This window comes from Psammomys obesus, unplaced genomic scaffold (genome assembly GCF_907164565.1).
Source record: "Psammomys obesus unplaced genomic scaffold, mPsaObe1.curated_primary_1811, whole genome shotgun sequence".
In the NCBI taxonomy this organism is placed as follows: Eukaryota; Metazoa; Chordata; class Mammalia; order Rodentia; family Muridae; genus Psammomys; species Psammomys obesus.
The window spans coordinates 614,275-630,878 of NW_026593982.1; the positions used below are offsets into that span (position 1 = coordinate 614,275).

A 16,604-nucleotide genomic window follows, 5' to 3' on the forward strand; every position below is an offset into this window, starting at 1 on the left:
GCCTGAAGTTCCCCCCAGAGACAGTGGGCAACAGGTCGGTGGCCAGTGGGCGGGGGCCGCCCTGCCCTCCTGCTTTGTAGCCAATCAGCGGCCCGGGAGTGGGCTCCTGCTTGGTCAGAGCAGTGACGTCATCGTAGCCGGGAGGTTTCCGAGGGCTTCAGCCAATGAGGCGCGGTCGCAGCGGCATTCCCTGTACTGTTTTGACCAATACTCGCAGAGCCCACGGAGGCCTGGCTGTCGGCGGGGAGCCAATGGGAGGCAGGCAGAAGCACGAGGCGGAGTTGCGAGTCCTGTGGCCAATGGGCACAGGGGGTGGAGTCCGGGCCTTGTCAAGCTCGGCCAACCAGCGGGAGGAGCGGGCTCCTGGGGCGGGGCCGTAGGCACTTCCCCAATCGCGGCGAGCTGGGGGCGGGCCGGGCCGCGGGCGACCCAATGAGGGGCACCGCCGCCGCGGGCCTGTCAAGGGACGGGGCCGGGGGCGGGCGGCGGCGAGTCGGGATAAACACTCGGCGGTGGCGGCTGGGCTCCGGGCTCCGTGCTGTCCCAACGCTGCCCCTCCTGGCTGGCCAGCGCGGCGTCTCCTCGGTGTTCCCGGCCGGTGGCCCACGGGCACGAAGAGGCTGCCCGCCGGGTGCAGGATGGCTACAGCCGTCGGGATGAACATCCAGCTGCTGCTGGAGGCGGCCGATTACCTGGAGCGGCGGGAGAGAGGTGCACGGCGGGCTGCGGGCCGGGCGGGCGGCCGCTAGGGTGGTTGGGGCGCGGGCCGGCCGCGAGCGCCAACCCCCGGGCCCGCGCCCCAAAAGCCGAGCGCGGGGGGCGGCGAGCAGCTGGAACCTTCCACACCTGCTCCGAACCGAGGGCGTCCACGCCGGGAAAGAGCAGGCATTGTTCTCAGAATTCCGCCTGCCTGTGCCCGCCCGGTGCCCCGGACTCCGACAGACGGACGGACGCGGGGACAGGGTGTCAGATGCTCTGGGCCCATTCATTAACAGGACCCCTCGGTTTTCTAGAAGCTGAACATGGGTATGCCTCCATGTTGCCGTACAGTAGCAAGGACAGAGATGCCTTCAAACGGAGGAACAAGCCCAAGAAGAACAGCACCAATAGCAGGTAACTGCTCTTGGTTGTAGCTATCTTTAGGGATTCTAGCCCTCCAGATACATTGAGGAGTCAGTAATACGCACACGCCAAGCAGCCCTGCTTTTAAGTTGAGGAAAATGAAGAGAAAAGTAAGAATGTCTTACATTTCATTGTGACTTACTATTGTTATTGATTGTAATTATTATTATTATTAATACTCTGTAGAAGCTCCAAGTGGGACTAGCAGTAGGCTCACTACTTTCCCTTCCTTACAAGCAGCGGAGTTCCTGCGTTTCCTTTAATTCACAATGTGGCATGCTATCAGTTGATTTTGCTTGTTAAAAAGAAGAGTTTATAAAGGAAATATCTGGCCTGACAACACAGGTGGTAGAAATTTATATTTAACATTAAGTGCAGTCGTTTGTCTGATAACTCAATTGTGATTTCATTTCCTGATGGCTGAGTGGAGTGATTGAGGTTAGAGCCCACGTCTTTGAAAAGATACATGCAACATTAGGGTGTCAGCAAGTTGCAGTTTTTTCCCGTTAGCCTCACAGAATACCTTAAAGTCCTCAAAAGCTGTGAATTTCACCAGTGTTTAGTTAATGGCTGGAAACTCACAGCCCCTGATCCATAATAACGTTTCATCTCTGTTACTGTCCCTTTATATCATTTCTCCACATTCACATACACCCCTTTTTCTGAAAACACTAGTTGTAGCTGGACATGATGGTACATATCTTTAATCCCAGCATTTAGGAGGCAGAGGCAGGTGAGTTGTAGGCCAGCCTGGTCTACTTAGGGAATTCCAGACCAGCCAGGGCTACATAGTGAGAGCCTGTCTCAAAACACAAAACCCCTCGCTAGCTGGTAGGAGCCTGTGTCACTGCAGCCATTCAGTTATGTTCTCATGCCTGTAAACTAAAATCATTGATATTGTCCTCGACAATTTAAAATCCCAATCCTTCTCCCTCATGCATAACTTCCCACAAGCACTATATGGCTACCCTCTGACTTAATACAGACCACCAAACCCCAGGAAGTTCCCACTCACCCCTAAAATTCTCCCCTCTTGTCCTTGGTTCACCCTGTTCATAGTCCTTGGTGTTGACAACACAGAACAGAGCAGCACACTGTGCCGTGCTCCTGACTAAGGCACCGGAAGGGTGGACCTGACCTGGTAATTACCTGGTGGGTTGTCCTCTCGTCTGGTATAGCCTGAGTAGTCAGTAGCACTGCACGTGGGCACTACAGCCTTTAAGGAAGATGTTCACACTGACATGAGTCCAACAGTGGCGTCAGAAGAAGGCTCTGCTGCAAATAATAGTAATAGTATTGCTTTCACATAGAAGTGTGCCAAAGGTTTCTGTGTTGTGTGTTGCTGTGTCTGTACAAGTGTATCCCACTTTTGCCTTTGTTATTACCACTCCTGAGTTGGAGGACTTGTCCGCCTCACTGGTCTTTAGCTCTAATATGTTAACACTGTTCTTCCTGCTTTATCGGAACGTTGCTGGGGGTGTTGAGGCTTGGGGAGCAAAAGGTCCTGCAGAAGTGATTTGGTCCCGGAAAGAAGACTGTGAAAGCTTAAAGCGCTAAGCCAAATACCAGAACCTTTCTCTTGTTGTTAGCTTAGAGTACTCCTGAGAGAGGCGATAGCTTCTGATTTTTGGAAAAGCTGAAAACCCTTCTCTTAGGAGGCTGGCTTTCCATTCTTAGCGATAGGGCGGTCATAGCTGTGCATGTACTTCTCAAGCAGTGAATGGGTATGACACAGCCGGTGTCCCTCAGAGTCCAGGATTAAAGTCTGAGCAGGTAGTTTTAGGTAGGTGTGATCTCTTCCACAGCCCTGGGCAGAAAGGCTGATCCTGACTGACGTCCAGCTACTCTCTGATGGCGCCTTCTGCCCAGGGCCACGTGATCATAAATGTGAAATGAGAAGGCTGGGGAGATATTGCTAGTTCAGAGAACTCTTGAGAAAATAACATGTTCATATTCAGTTTGAAATATGTTCTTTGCTTGTGGAGTCTGAGGGAATACTTTGCTTTGGACAATAAAAAATAAGATTCAGCCATTATATCAAACTTATTGGGAACTGAAATTGCTGTTTGTTTTAAAACTGCTTGTCAAAATATGCAGACAGATAACAGCATAATGAATATCAGTGACTTTGGAATCCTTTAGATAACCACTGGATTAAAAGATAGGATCTTTCTTTCCTTCTGGTTTTTAAAATGATTTAGTTGTTATTTAGAGTCAAAATTGAGACCTTTGTTTTTCTCGTTTTTGTTTGCTGTTGTTTTTAAAGAAAAACATCTTGGGGCAGAAGATGTACTTCAGTGATAGAGTGTTTGTCTAACATGTGTGAGGCCCTGGATTCAATCCCAACGCTGAAAAAAAAAAAAAAAAAAGGCAAAGGTCTTGCCTGTTGCCCAGGCTAGCCCCAGACTCCTGGGTTCCAGTGCTCTTCCTGCCTCAGCTTCTGAAGTAGCTGGAGGTGTGTACACATGTCTCTGGTTGTGCTAGCTTTTAGATGTGTATTTTGTTAACATGAGGAAAACAGGCTCTGCCACTGACGGGAAAGAGGAAGTCGGGCACTTGGCCACTGCACTCTTTTATGAGAAGTGGCTGTGACGCTGACCTAGCACGGGCCTTTCTGACTGGCTGCATTTGGCTGAGTTATCTTTTTATTAGGGTGTGCTGCTATAGGGTAAGATTGACCTTATTGGCCATCCAGAGCCCTTGAGTCCTCAATGACCGTACAGAAAATGGTTTGACACAGGAAAGTGTGCATTCTCCCATGCCTTAATTAAAACCTCAGCGCTCACCCCTCAGTGGGGGTGGCTACTTCTTATTAATGACTAACTCAGCTTCAGCAGGCCACACACTCTTCACTTACACCTGTTAGATGGCCATCCCCCTTTGAAGGCACCATGTGTTCAACACTCTTAAGGATCCAGTAAAACCTATCATTTCTAAAACTTGAGTTAAAAATTGAAGTTATGCTTCCTGCAGAATTTGTAAATTAAGTTTGTCTTGGAGGTTCAGCATTTCTTTAGTATAGACACAAATCGTCAGTTTGTCTGTACCTCTTCAAAAAATCCAGAAATTGTTTGTGAGAGTACTGCAGGTACTCTTTTTCCTCTGAACCTTCCAGGGCAGGGTGGGGCACTCCTCCTCTGTAGTTAAACAGGGAAGTCTTAACCACTTTCTTCCATCTAAGAAACTGTCAGACTTTGAACTTAGAATTCCCAGTTAAAGATAATATGCCACGTGCTTGAAGCCACATGCTTGTGCTTTGTCCCTGCCACCCCTGAAGGATGGAAGCCAGAAGACTGATGGGGAGCCCAGTGAACCAGCTGAGAGCTGGTATGGAGGTCCCAGAAACAAAGCTTACCCCGTCGTCATTATCTTCTCATTTGTTTCTTTTCACGAATAGAAGTTAGTCTCCTACAGCCTTATAGAAGAAAAGCTTGTTTTTCTTACATTTTTATTTATTTGTATGTGTGCATGTGTAGGTCACATATGCCACGGCCTGCCTGTGGATATCAGAGGACAACTTTCAGGAGTTGGTTCTCTCCCTCCATCAGGTGGGTCCTGGGTATCAAACTCAGGTCACCAGGCTTGGTGGCAAACACCTTTATCTGCTGAGCCTTCTCATCAACCCTTAGAAGAGAAGCTTTAATGCTGGGCTAGAAATGTCATGTTTGAAGACAACCCTCTGCCCCCACACAGACACACACTCTCCTTGATCTATGCTGTGAGTGAATTTGACTGTGGTGCCAATGATGCCGTACATGGCTGAGCATTTGCGGTACTGCCATGAGGCTTTTTACCTCCTGGGTCACAGAATTCATAACCAGAGCCAGTTAGATTCCAGAGAATCCAGATGTCCTTTTCCAAAACTGGGTCTCCTGGTCATGGAGAAGCTGCATTCGGATGTAGAAGGAATCATGTTGACTTCTTATGACTGTGGAAACCTTTCCATGAAGTCTAAGGCAAGGCCTGGTACTCAAGGTCAGCCATAAACACTAATCATGGGTTTCCCACCCAGCAGGCCTTTCATCCGAGCCTCACCAGTCACTTTTATAGTTGCTTCCTCATTGATCCACGCTTGTCTAGTAGATTATTGGCAATTATTTTTATTCCCATTTAACAGATGGGGCCAACCAAGGACAAGATAGTACAACTATTTTATCTACAGTACCAGGGAGGGCAAAGCTGGACTTTTTAATTGCAGCTCTTGCTTTGACCAGACTGCTGCCTTCATGTTGAATTTGCAGACCCCTGCTTTATCTCACTCCTGTGGGGTAGCAGCCTCCTTCTGGAGGATATGCATGAGGCATTGAATTCAGGGTGCTGAACTGGGGAGGTTATTTTACCAGTTAAAATAGGATTTTGTAACCAGACAGCATCATGTTTGATTATATGCCTCCCCCCAGGGTAGGAGGGTATGGTACCACCCCCATGAATTTACGGAGAACCTAAAGAGAGCCTGTGACGCTATGCCACTCCAGTGCACATCACAGTGTGTGCCCGTGTTCTCCAGGTCACTCCATCCCCCTTATAAAGGACTGCCTGCCTTTCATTAAGTCACTGGAGCTCCTCGAACTACATTTTTTTTAGATTTATTTTATTTTTTAACAAATATGAGACTTTTGCATGCATGTATGTCATGTGCATTCTGTATATAGCTGGTACCCACAGAGGTCAGATCTCCTGGAGAATTGGAGTTACAGTCAGTGAGCTGCTATGTAGGTAATAGGACTAGAACCCTGGTTCTCTGCAAGAACACAAGTGCTCTTAATCACTGAGCCATCTCTCCAGCCTCTGAACTGCATTTTAGAGATTTTTAACTATCTGACTCCCCAAGAAAACTCCTTTAGAAGAACCCAGGAAAACACCACCCCACCCCCATCCCACTTATCTACCTTCTCTCCTACCAACTTTGTAGAAAAAAGTTAAAATAGGGGTTAGGAAGACAGCTCTGTGGGTAATGTACTTACAGCACAATCATGAGTTCCCCAACATTCTTGGAAAACTCAGCCACGGGAGCACACTGCTCTGACCCCGGCACAGTGGGTGTGAAAACAGATCCCTAGGGCTCTCCGACCATCAGTCTTGCCAGACAGAGCTCCAAGTTCATTGAGAAGCCCTATCTTAGAAAGTAAGCTGGAAAACAATACTAAAAAGATGCTAATGTTGCCATGTGGCTCACACACACACACACACACACACACACACACACACACACACACACATATGTGTACACACATATGCAGGCATGCTTAAACAAAAGTTCAAATAGTTATGTTGGTGTTGAAATCACTTTTTTTTTGAGAGACAGAGGGAGGAAGTCTCATCATATAAGTCTGGCTGTCCTGGAACTCACTATGTAGATCAGTCTGGCCTTGAACTCACAGAAGTCCATCTGCCTCTGCCTCCAAAGTACTGAGGTTAAAGGTGAGAGCCACCATGCCCAGCTTGAAATCACTCTTTAAGACAAGAATAATTGCCAGACATAGTAGTGCATGCCTTTAATCCCAGCACCCAGGAGGCAGAGGCAGGCAGATCTCTGTTAGGCCAGCCTGGTCTACCAAGCAAGTCTAGGACAGCCAGGGCTTGATACAGAGAGAAACCCTGTCTAGAAAAAAAACAAAAACAAAACATAACTGAAGAAGAAAAAGACAAGAATAACTGATTTTTGAAAGTAATCTTTATTTTCTTGCTCTTCTTTCAGATCCACTCACAATGAGATGGAGAAGAACAGGTGAGTGGGGGAGTCTTGGAGGAGGGGTCAGGGAGTTTGGTGCATTTACTACTCATCACATTTTAAGTCTCCACCCCACCCTGCCCCTACCCTGTTCCCAGTGGAGAGCCTGCGTTAGGAGCTCACTCGGGCCCTCCCTCTAAGCAGTGGTGCCCCTGTACCACCTGGCAGAGAAAGCATTCCCGGCCTCCCTTCACTCCACCAACTCCCTGGGAATGCCTGCAGATGACTCCCACAGACAGTGAGGTGTGCATGCCTGGGTTCACTCTGTAGCACTGCCTGAATCACACGTGCATGAACACGTGCCTCACATTTGCACATGCATTTGCACATGCAGTTACCTTGTGAACAAAGAGTCTCGCCTCAGGCAGCTGTATATATGGAAAATCGGGAAGATGACGGCTGGAGGGCTGGGGCTGGTTGCTAGAGTAGTCTGCCGTCCTCCGTGCCTCACCTTGCCCCACACCTAAGCTGACTCTGCTGGAGTGCTGCTTGCTCCTGACATAAAGCGTTAGTCTCCAGGTCAAGCTGCCCTTCCTTCAGGGCTACTGCCTTGTAGTTCTCAGCTCTGCTGGACTTCACACACACTGGCAAAACTTTTAATAACTTTTTAAAATATGTTAAACGTATTATACATATACGCATGTGTTTTCTGGGGCTGAGAACAGCTATTTATTTCTACAGATTCAGTAAAATAAAATGTTATGGGAAAAAGTTAAATGTACAAAGGTAAGGTAAAAGCAGTGGAGTCCTGTATGTCCACCCAGCCTTCACATGGTGAGCATTGTGCCAGCCTCCTGATTGTAGCTGCCCTTCTCCATAAATTCTCCAATCCCACATTTCCAGGAAGGTCTTTTTTTTTCTTTTTCTTTTTCTAGACAGGGTTTCTCTGTGTAGTGTTGGCTGTCCTGGACTCAATTTGTAGACTAGGCTGTCCTGGAACTCACAGAGATCCACCTGCCTCTGCCTCCCAGAGTGCTGGGATTACAGGTGTGTGCCACCTCGCCCAGCTTGAGACAGGGTGTAGCCCTGGCTATGCTAGAACTTGCTCTGTACTAGGCTGTCCTCGAATGCACAGAGATCTGCGTGCTCTGCCTCCAGAGGGATTAAAGGCATGCAAAACCACCGCAAGGCGGTAACAACTTCTTTAACGGAAAAAAAGCAAACATAGCCACAGGCCTCTACTATGCTGGGAAACAATAATAATTCTGTAGTTTTAAAACAAGCAGTGCTAGGTCTCATGTAGCAACTCAGACTTAAAGGTTTTGGGTTGAGGGTCAGCACTGGAATTCTTTAAAAGCTCCCCAGGTGATTCTCACATGTAGCTGGGTTGAGACCACGGAACAGCTTCATTCTGTTCGCTGAGCACCCATTCACTTGAAATGCAGGCCTCCCCACCTGTTCCTTGCTCTGTGACTTCAGGGGATGGGAGGGTCTGTACTCTAGTCTGAGCTACCTTTATGCTTTCAGGGTTCACATGTCAGAAACCAGGAACTCAGAATGTTCTTTGGATAGAAGATGGTAGCTGTGGACTCCCTTCCTCATCCTTAGAGTCCCTCTTATGTCTGCCTTGAGTTCTTCTTTCATACCTTTTCTGTAGGCATTTATTTGTATTATCCCGTTTCAGCCCTTTGGGCCAGGGCTCTGTGGTGGAATGCATGCCTGGCATGCCCTGCCTGGGGTTCCATCCCAGCACTGCAAAGGAAAAACAGATTGCATTCTTCGGGCAAGGACTTAGTCTTCCATTATTTTATGCCTTTTTCCTCTGTGAGAGTACTACACAGTGTGTGTGTGTGTGTGTGTGTGTGTGTGTGTGTGTGTGTGTGTGTGTGTCTTTGTCTGTGTTCAGGAGAGGAGAGCATGGGTTGTGGTTATTGTTTTAAATAGTTCAGAGATGTTTGGGATTTGCTTACTGTGGTCCAAGACTAGCCCTGTGTTGGATACTAGACAAATTTACACTTGGGTATGACACGAGCCAGGCCCGTCCCACAGAAGTGATGACTGTCTAACAAGAAGGACTCAGAAACCCTTTGTTGGTCCATGGAGGGCTGCTGCTGGAGGACTATGGAGGCAGAATCCCAAAAGGTGATTTAAAGACAGCACTATCTGCATAGGCCTCAGGTTGCTCCCGTGTGCCCTTGCCTTATGCTTCCTGGGGGAGTTGTTTCTACTTTCCTGCTTCCTTTTCTTTTTAGAATTCGCTTCTGTAGGGTCCTACCAAGTCTTTGCCTGCTTTAGAGTGTGTGGTCTGAAAGGGAAGGAAGGAAGGCCTGTGTCACTTAATTTATCCAAACCTTGGTTACTACAGCCCAGGGGAACAGGTGACAGTTTTCTGGCCCTTCTTCCTCTCCCTTGTTGATGTGCATGTCTTAAGAAAATCACCCTGTTACCCTAGTACACTTGAGCCTCTTTTTTTTTTTTCCTGTCCTTTTTCTTTTTCCTTCCCTCCCCCACCCCCTTGAGTTTGAGACAAGGTTACATACATCCCAGACTGCCTTCAAACTTCCTGGATAGGCAAGGATGACTTTGAAATTCTGGTCTTCCTGCTAGAATGCTGGGATTACAGGAGTGCACTGTCACACTCAGTTTATGCTATACTGGGCTCAAACCCAGCAATCACCCTACTGAGTTATACTCTTTGCCTCACATATATAAAAAGATTGTGAGGGCTCTTGAAATAAAGCAATCTAAAAAAATTCTAAGGTGGGATTTTTTTTCCCTTTTGGTATTGCAGAGTTGAATACACTTGGGCTTCTGTGGCACCTTAAACATTCAGAACAAGCTTTATGCCAGGTTGGGGCTCAACAGTTAAATACCTAGCATCTTCAAGAGAAAGAAAGATGTGTGGAATGGTGACAGTGTTTGTTGAGCACCTACAATTCCACAGGGTAAAGGACGTGCCTGAGCAGTACATCTGTCAAGTGATTGTTTATCTCTTACCTTCAGGAAACCAGTTTCCTCACTGATGGCTGTTGCCCTGTGTAGACTTAACTCCTGCTTACGCCCAAGGCTTTTTGTTGTTTCGTTTTGTAGACTCACTTGTTCTAATTTATGTGTATGGGTATTTTACCTGCATGAATGTAGATGTGTGCCTGGTGCTTACAGCGTTCAGAAAAGGGTGCTAGAGCCCCGTAACTGCACTTATGGACAGTTGTGCTGAGCTACTGTGTAAATGCTGGAACCAAACTGGAGTCCTTTTAGGAGAGCAGCCAGACCCCAACCACTGAGCCTTCTCTCAGCCTATAGCCAAGGTTTTTAATGACAATTTTTCTTTCCTTCTTTGAGACGGAGCTTCATTACAGTAGCTCAAGCTGGCCTCACATTCGCTCTATAGCCTAGGGAGGCTTTGAAGTTGGGGTCTGTCTACCTCAGTTTCAGTGTGTTTGGATTGTGGTTAGCTGTCATGGAGGCCAGTTCCGAAACATTTTTAATAAATCCTCCTATTCCTCATTCTTCCAAATTTTTAGGATTTCAAAAGTTCAAACTGTGATTCCAATATAATTACCTTTAAAAGTATATGCGGTCAGTGGTGGAACATGACTTTAATCCAAGCATTTGGGAGTTAGTGGCTAGTAGATATCTGAATTGGAGGCTAGCCTGGTCTCCAGAGTGAGCTCCAGAACATATGCTAAGGTATTAGATCTTTCCATCTAGGACGTGGTGTGTTTCTTAATTTACTCAGACCTCTTTTCTGTCTGTAGGCAAAGCAGAGCTTTGTAGCATTTCCCCGTAAATGTTACTCATTTCTTGCAGAAAGCTTGCAGGGTTTGTGCAGTTTTGGGTGCTATTGGTTCCTGTAGTTAACAGGTTAGAACTATGAATCCTTTCCATCTCCCATTGCATGTCGTGTGTTCAGTCTGCTCTCTCTTGTCTGGGAACTGCTCTGGGGTAAATGTCTTTTAAGGAGCCTGTGGTCATGAAGATTCTGACACACCAGCCATGCTGACTGGTCTGGAGTCAGTACCACAGCAGGCACTTGCCCAAAAGAAAGCTCTGGCTTCTCCTTAATAGCAGACACCCATGTTTCCCGGGATGGTACAGGTGTGGGCTTTGCTGGGTGCAGGGTCTGCTGGCCCTGTGACTAAAGGTTTTCGTGCGTGCTGTGTGAAATTCACAGCTGTGCTTAATGCAATGAATTTCATTCGTCCAAAAGGATTTCAGTGGTGCTGTCCTGATGTAAGAAGCCTTTTCAGTAGTTTTCCTGAGAATGTTCTGATAATCATAGATCCGTAGAAACTCTTTTCCTGGATTTCTGACTTTTCAAATGGACAGACTCTTTTTATAGAAAGCGTTAGGCATGGTGTGTACAGGACCAGGGCTTGATGCACACTGGGTCTGGGTGTGGTGTGCCCGGGGTCAGGATGTGGCGTGCACTGGGTGTGGTGTGCACTGGGTCAAGATGTGGTGTGTACTGGGTCAGGGTGTGGTGTGCGCTTCGTGTGGTGTGCACTGGGCCACCCTTACTGCTTCTGCGCACCCTTGAGCACATTCAGAGTTCATTCTAAGACGTCATAGTTAGTTCCTGACTGTTGGCACAGGGAGTGAGGGCTGACAGAAGTTATCCATCCACCATAGATCTGTGGAGAGACAAGGCTGTGCTGACGTCCAGGCACTAAAAACATCTTTCCGTGCTTACCTCTAGTGTGGCTGCCATCTGCCTGTAGCAGCTGGGAGGAGAGACCTATGTTGTTCGCTTATCCAACTTCCAGCCCCTTACCGGTGCTCTGAGAGCACTCTCTGATGTCATTGCCAGAATTCATAGTCACAGGCTGAGATAAAGCTACTCTATCTCTAATGAGATACAGGTACTCTTTATATTAAAATGAAGCTCTGGGAAGAAAATACTGAGGGGGCACAGCTACTTATTTCCTATTTTAGTGAAGAAACAGTGTCTTCACATGGAGCTGTGGCACAGTTGTTTCTGCACCACTGGGTGTGTTACCACCTTTGTTTCTACAATGATTTATCAGCATGGTGGTGAGGATCTTTCAGGGATTCAATCAGATCACTACAATGGTTGATCAAGACATCACTGTAGAAGAAAAGGAGGAAAATACACCTTCCCTTAAAGCATGACTTGCAGTTTTCACCTGGATGGGTGCTTAACTCAGTGTTCTGTTTAACTCAGCAAGGCTTTGTTCTCAACACAAAACCTGCTTTGCTCCCATAGTAAGAGTTGGCTCTTCTGACGTCACACTGTACAGCTTGAGCATACCTAGTGATCCTGAAGGCGTCTGTGTGCACCCCAGAGTGGGAGAGAAAGCACCGAAGACCCACCCTCTCCTTTCTGGGTAGAAATCTCAGGCACTTTCTAATGAAAAAAGCTGCACTGAGCAAGGTCAAGCGCATCACGCTGTGTTGGAAGAGGGCCTGGGCTCTCACAGGTGCCACAGCCCTAAGTGCCCCACTCAGCCTGGGCAGCCACAGGATTAGCTCTGGGGTCCAGTGCTTATGAGAAAACTTGGTGTCTTTGTCCTTGGTAGTGAGCTAGCCACATAGAAAGTTCAGAGTGAGTGAACAAGTGTGACCCAGTTAGAGAGGAAAGCAGATTATCATAGGCTGCACTAGGGGAGCTCTGGGGGGCTGGTGGGTGAGGAAGAGGGCAAAAGGAGCCCATTCAGGAGCTTAGGGTGGGAGTTAAATGCCTCAGAGGCAGGGACTTGCTCTTCAGCCTTGCCCCAGCACCCAGGAGTGCATAGCAGCCTCCTGAGAAACTCTTGAGGAATAAAGGCTGGACGATCCAAGCATCTGCCATGTGAACCTGGTTAGAGTCTGCCCCGTGACCAACCAGTGCTCAGCATGCTGGCTTCATATTTAAAAGTTAGGCCCCGAAAAAGAGATATTAGCAGGCATGAAGGAGCTTGACGGGTTCTAAGCCAGGAAGCTCAGAGCGCTTCTGTCTGCAGTGTTAGTCTTCACACTGAATTTGTTCCTGGGCATATGGGTCAGTAGCGTGTGAGGCACCGTTACCCCGGGGTCATTTCTCTTTCACTTGGCGTTAGATGTTCCGTCCTTCGTGACTGAGGAAAAGTCGAGCAGAACTAACAGCAGTGTGGTGTGTAAGCGTGCTTTACATGTAGACCTCTAATCTGTTGGGGTTTATTTCGATAATGACGCCCCCGTTCCCAGGCCAGGTCCTACATACTCACCAGGATGGGCAGTGCTGTCTTTTTCCGAGAGCCCGCTCTGCCACATGATGCATGGGCTGCCATGCAATGCTGCTTTTAATCATCATGGCTCTCTAACTGTAATGTTGTGCAGCACGTTCTTTTCCCAACACGCTGGCAGCCTCACACACATCTTCTTTCCAACACTGAAAGAAAGCCGTTTGGATTTGTTTTTGTGGACTTGTATTGAGTTGGAGGAACGCTGGCATTTTTGCTTTGAGGGGTCATCGCCAGGAATGTGCAGATTTTTTCCATTCACTCAGACTTTCCTGCCCTTTAGCAATACTTGATAGTTTTCTTTCCACCAGTCCACCCCAACCTGCTTTAACTTCACACCTAGCTGGGGTACTCTTTTTCTTGCTGTGGGAGGGGTGTACGCTCTCCAGGTGTACATGGCTGTCCATCGAGGGCTGAGTCCTCACCTTTTGCTTCATGAAGGCCTTTGGAGTAGAGGTTTGGAGGGGCTGGGGAGAATGCCAGAGTCTGCAGCCTGGAAAGTCAGGCACATGCGTCCCTCCTGACCTGCATCCTGCTGCCACATGACACACGACCTCAGACGGACCTCTGTTACCCTCACCAGCTTATAACTGCTCTGTTGATATTTCCCTTCTACATAAGCAATGTCTGTATTTCCACAGAAGGGGTAGCCTTGTTTACCAGGTATTTCAAGGACAGAAGATGTCCATCCTCTCTGATTGTTTTATCAGTCACCCCTGCCTGACGAGGGCCCTGAGCTTGCTGGTGTTTGGGAAGAAGACTGAGGCACAGTGCTTGTCCATGTCTGCTCATGGCAGTTACATGCACCACTACACTAATGTTGGGTTGTGTAGCAATTGGCTGATGCAGAATAGTAAAAAATAATAAAAGTAGGGCCTTGGGGTACTTGCCCACCAAGAAGATTGTGGTTGATCTGTGTGGACTCCTGGCACCACTCATGACTGCAAGCGCCGTGGATTGCAGTGCAGGCGAAAGCATGGCTTCTCATGCTGCTGTAGACCCAAGCCTTTTGTCCACATGTGCTGATTATACCATTCCTCCGAAGAGCCAGCCGGAAGCTGTCCAAGTTCATTGCTAAGTTCAAGGCATTGCTGGACACAGGCTATAGGGCAACAGGAGCCAGTGTTTGGCACCACCTTCTGCTTGAACAGGGGCTAAAGGCTACCCTTGGTAACAGAAGACTGTCAAAAGCAGTGAGGTGGCCCAGGGACACAGTGACACATCTGTACACTGCCCGTCTTATATCTGTGTGTGACCACAACACAGGAGGACAGCGTGACTTGTCCTCATAGTCTTTTCAAATATTTAGCAGGCTGATAAGCATCTATATATAACTAGTCTGCAAACTTTAGAGGGAGAGGTAAGCTAGTACAAGTAAGTCACGTAACAATGTAGTCACTAGTTGTATTTTTTTCATAGCTTCTCCTTTTTTAGATTTTTTTTAAAATTATGTGCCTGTGTGTGGGTATGTGCATGTGAGTACAGGTGTCTGTGGAGAGTGGAGGCATCAGATCTTCTGCTGGTTGTGAGTTGCCCAACATGGATGCTGAGAACCGAATCCAGGTCCTCTGGAAGAGCATCAGTGCTTTTAACCATGAGCTGTGTCCAGCCCTCACAGTATCTCTTTAGTATTAATTTTCTAGTATGTGGGTTGACCGGTTTCACTATGACATTTTTACACATGTGCGTTGTATCTTGCTTCTGCTTGTATAGTATTTCGATGGCATGGTTGGTGTTGGAATGTTATCTACCATCCACACAGCTTCTGCTTCCCTCTCCTCCCCTCCACCCCCAGCAGCTACCTACTGCCGTTGAGTCTTTGCAGTGGGATTTTCCACAGGGCATGACTCCACAGCCAGCTTCTAGGCTTTTACAAAAGTCCACCAGCTCTGGGTGATGATGTGCTCCTGGAGCTCAGAGGGTCTGAGCACACCATAATCCAGATAAAGCAGGGGGCTCCAAATGAGGTCCAGCGTACCCTTCCCGGTACTGCGTCAGGAGCCTCTGCACTGTTCCCCTCAGCTGGAGGCTCTCTGCCTAGCTGGCTGTGTGGGAATAGGCGTTGCCCAGGGCCAAGCTCTGTGGAGAGGTGATGAGATGGAATCTGTCTTCCAGAAGCTCAAAGTCCACTGGAACAGCTGCCATAGTCAACAGCGTGCATGTTAGGTTAGTGTGTGTCAGCTGCCGCTCACCTGCCCAAGGAGTTTGGGTGAAGGATTGAGAGATGGACAGTCAGGCCACAGGGAACCCCAGAAATGAGAATTCTCTGTGGGCTAAGATGACTCAGCAAGGCTTAAAGGAGGTGGTCGAGTCACACAGAAACCCTCAAAATTGGCCATTTCTCATATTTCTGGAATCTGTTCCATCCTAGAGTGCAGACCAAACCAAGGTTTCAGTGAAGTACAAACATCCAGAGTTCTGGGGGCACCTTTGCTTCTGGTCATTCTGTGACACAGGACCTGTGTGTGGCTGTACATCCTCCTCGTCAGCCTTTGTCCAGCACTTAAGATGGAAACATTGCCTGTGATAAACTTGTCCCATATGAGAAAAAAGTATCTAACTGTTAGAATAACAGTAGATTTGTGCAGTCAAAAACCCAAACTTAGCAAAAAGTTTTTCAGTAAAAATGCCCCTCACTGCCCTCCTTACGTGCCTGCTTGCCTGCCTTCTCTCTGCCCACCCACTGCCACTGGTTGCTGATGAGTTGTTGAAGACTCATGTACACAGAAGCACATGAATATGGATTCCAGCTTTCCCTCCATGTCTGTGCAGACAGTGCACTCATTCTGCTCAGGTCACTGCCACAGAGCACGGTCTCAGTCCTCTGGCAGTGATAGATATCCAGTGACCTAGGAAGAGCAATGCAAGGCGAGGACCTGCCTCAGGGATGCCATCTGCTGGTTCAGGAGAAGCTGATAAATAGCTGATTGATTTATACCCCATTTCCCAGAGTTACAAATGGAATCAGCCGAGAAGCCATGTGCTCTGCTTCTCGGTGGGTTTCAGCGCAGGTGCCTGGCCTCACAGTGTAGTTGCTGGTACCAGCCTTTGCTAGGTCAGGCAGTACACTTCAGAACCTGCTGTGGGAGTCTCAAATACATCTATGGTCCTGTTTTCGCAGGCGTGCTCACCTCCGCCTGTGCCTGGAGAAGTTGAAGGGATTGGTGCCGCTGGGCCCTGAGTTAAGCCGACACACCACACTGAGTTTGCTGACAAAAGCCAAATTGCACATAAAGGTAGGTGCCTTGACCTGCTACTGTGCCCCTTCTGGCCTGGTGAGGGTTTCTCTACTGCTGTGAGGGACAAAGGAGGCTGTGTCTCCAGGATGGTCTCTGAGCTCATCCCACCTGCCTCCCCAACATCTAAACCCAGTTAAAGGGTCCAGTCAGAAATTCAGGCCCTGGTGCCTCTAGCCACTGGTGTCCCCATCATCACCAGGACCTCAGCATCTCACAGCCTGACCTGGGCCCATCTGCATCTACCACTGTTGACTGAAGGAGACCCCACAGTCCACAGTCTCCTTCATGCCCCGTACTACTCCCTACACACACACACACACACACACACACACACACACACACACACACACA

At 48.2% G+C, this 16,604-nt stretch overlaps 1 protein-coding gene across 2 annotated transcripts in view; it reads left to right on the forward strand.

The window, feature by feature from the left end:
* The first annotated feature begins 504 nt into the window (after positions 1–504).
* Positions 505–16,604, forward strand: part of Mxd1 (MAX dimerization protein 1) — a 21,865-nt gene continuing 5,765 nt past the window's right edge. Inside the window, exons 1-5 of one of the 2 annotated variants that reach the window (XM_055617619.1) lie at positions 505–711; positions 1,014–1,113; positions 4,599–4,670; positions 6,821–6,850; positions 16,136–16,250. In XM_055617619.1, the coding sequence (XP_055473594.1) occupies positions 639–711; positions 1,014–1,113; positions 4,599–4,670; positions 6,821–6,850; positions 16,136–16,250 (390 nt within the window). In that variant the 5' untranslated portion in view covers positions 505–638. The remainder of the gene's footprint in view (positions 712–1,013; positions 1,114–4,598; positions 4,671–6,820; positions 6,851–16,135; positions 16,251–16,604) is intronic. The other variant, XM_055617620.1, reaches the window with a different exon arrangement.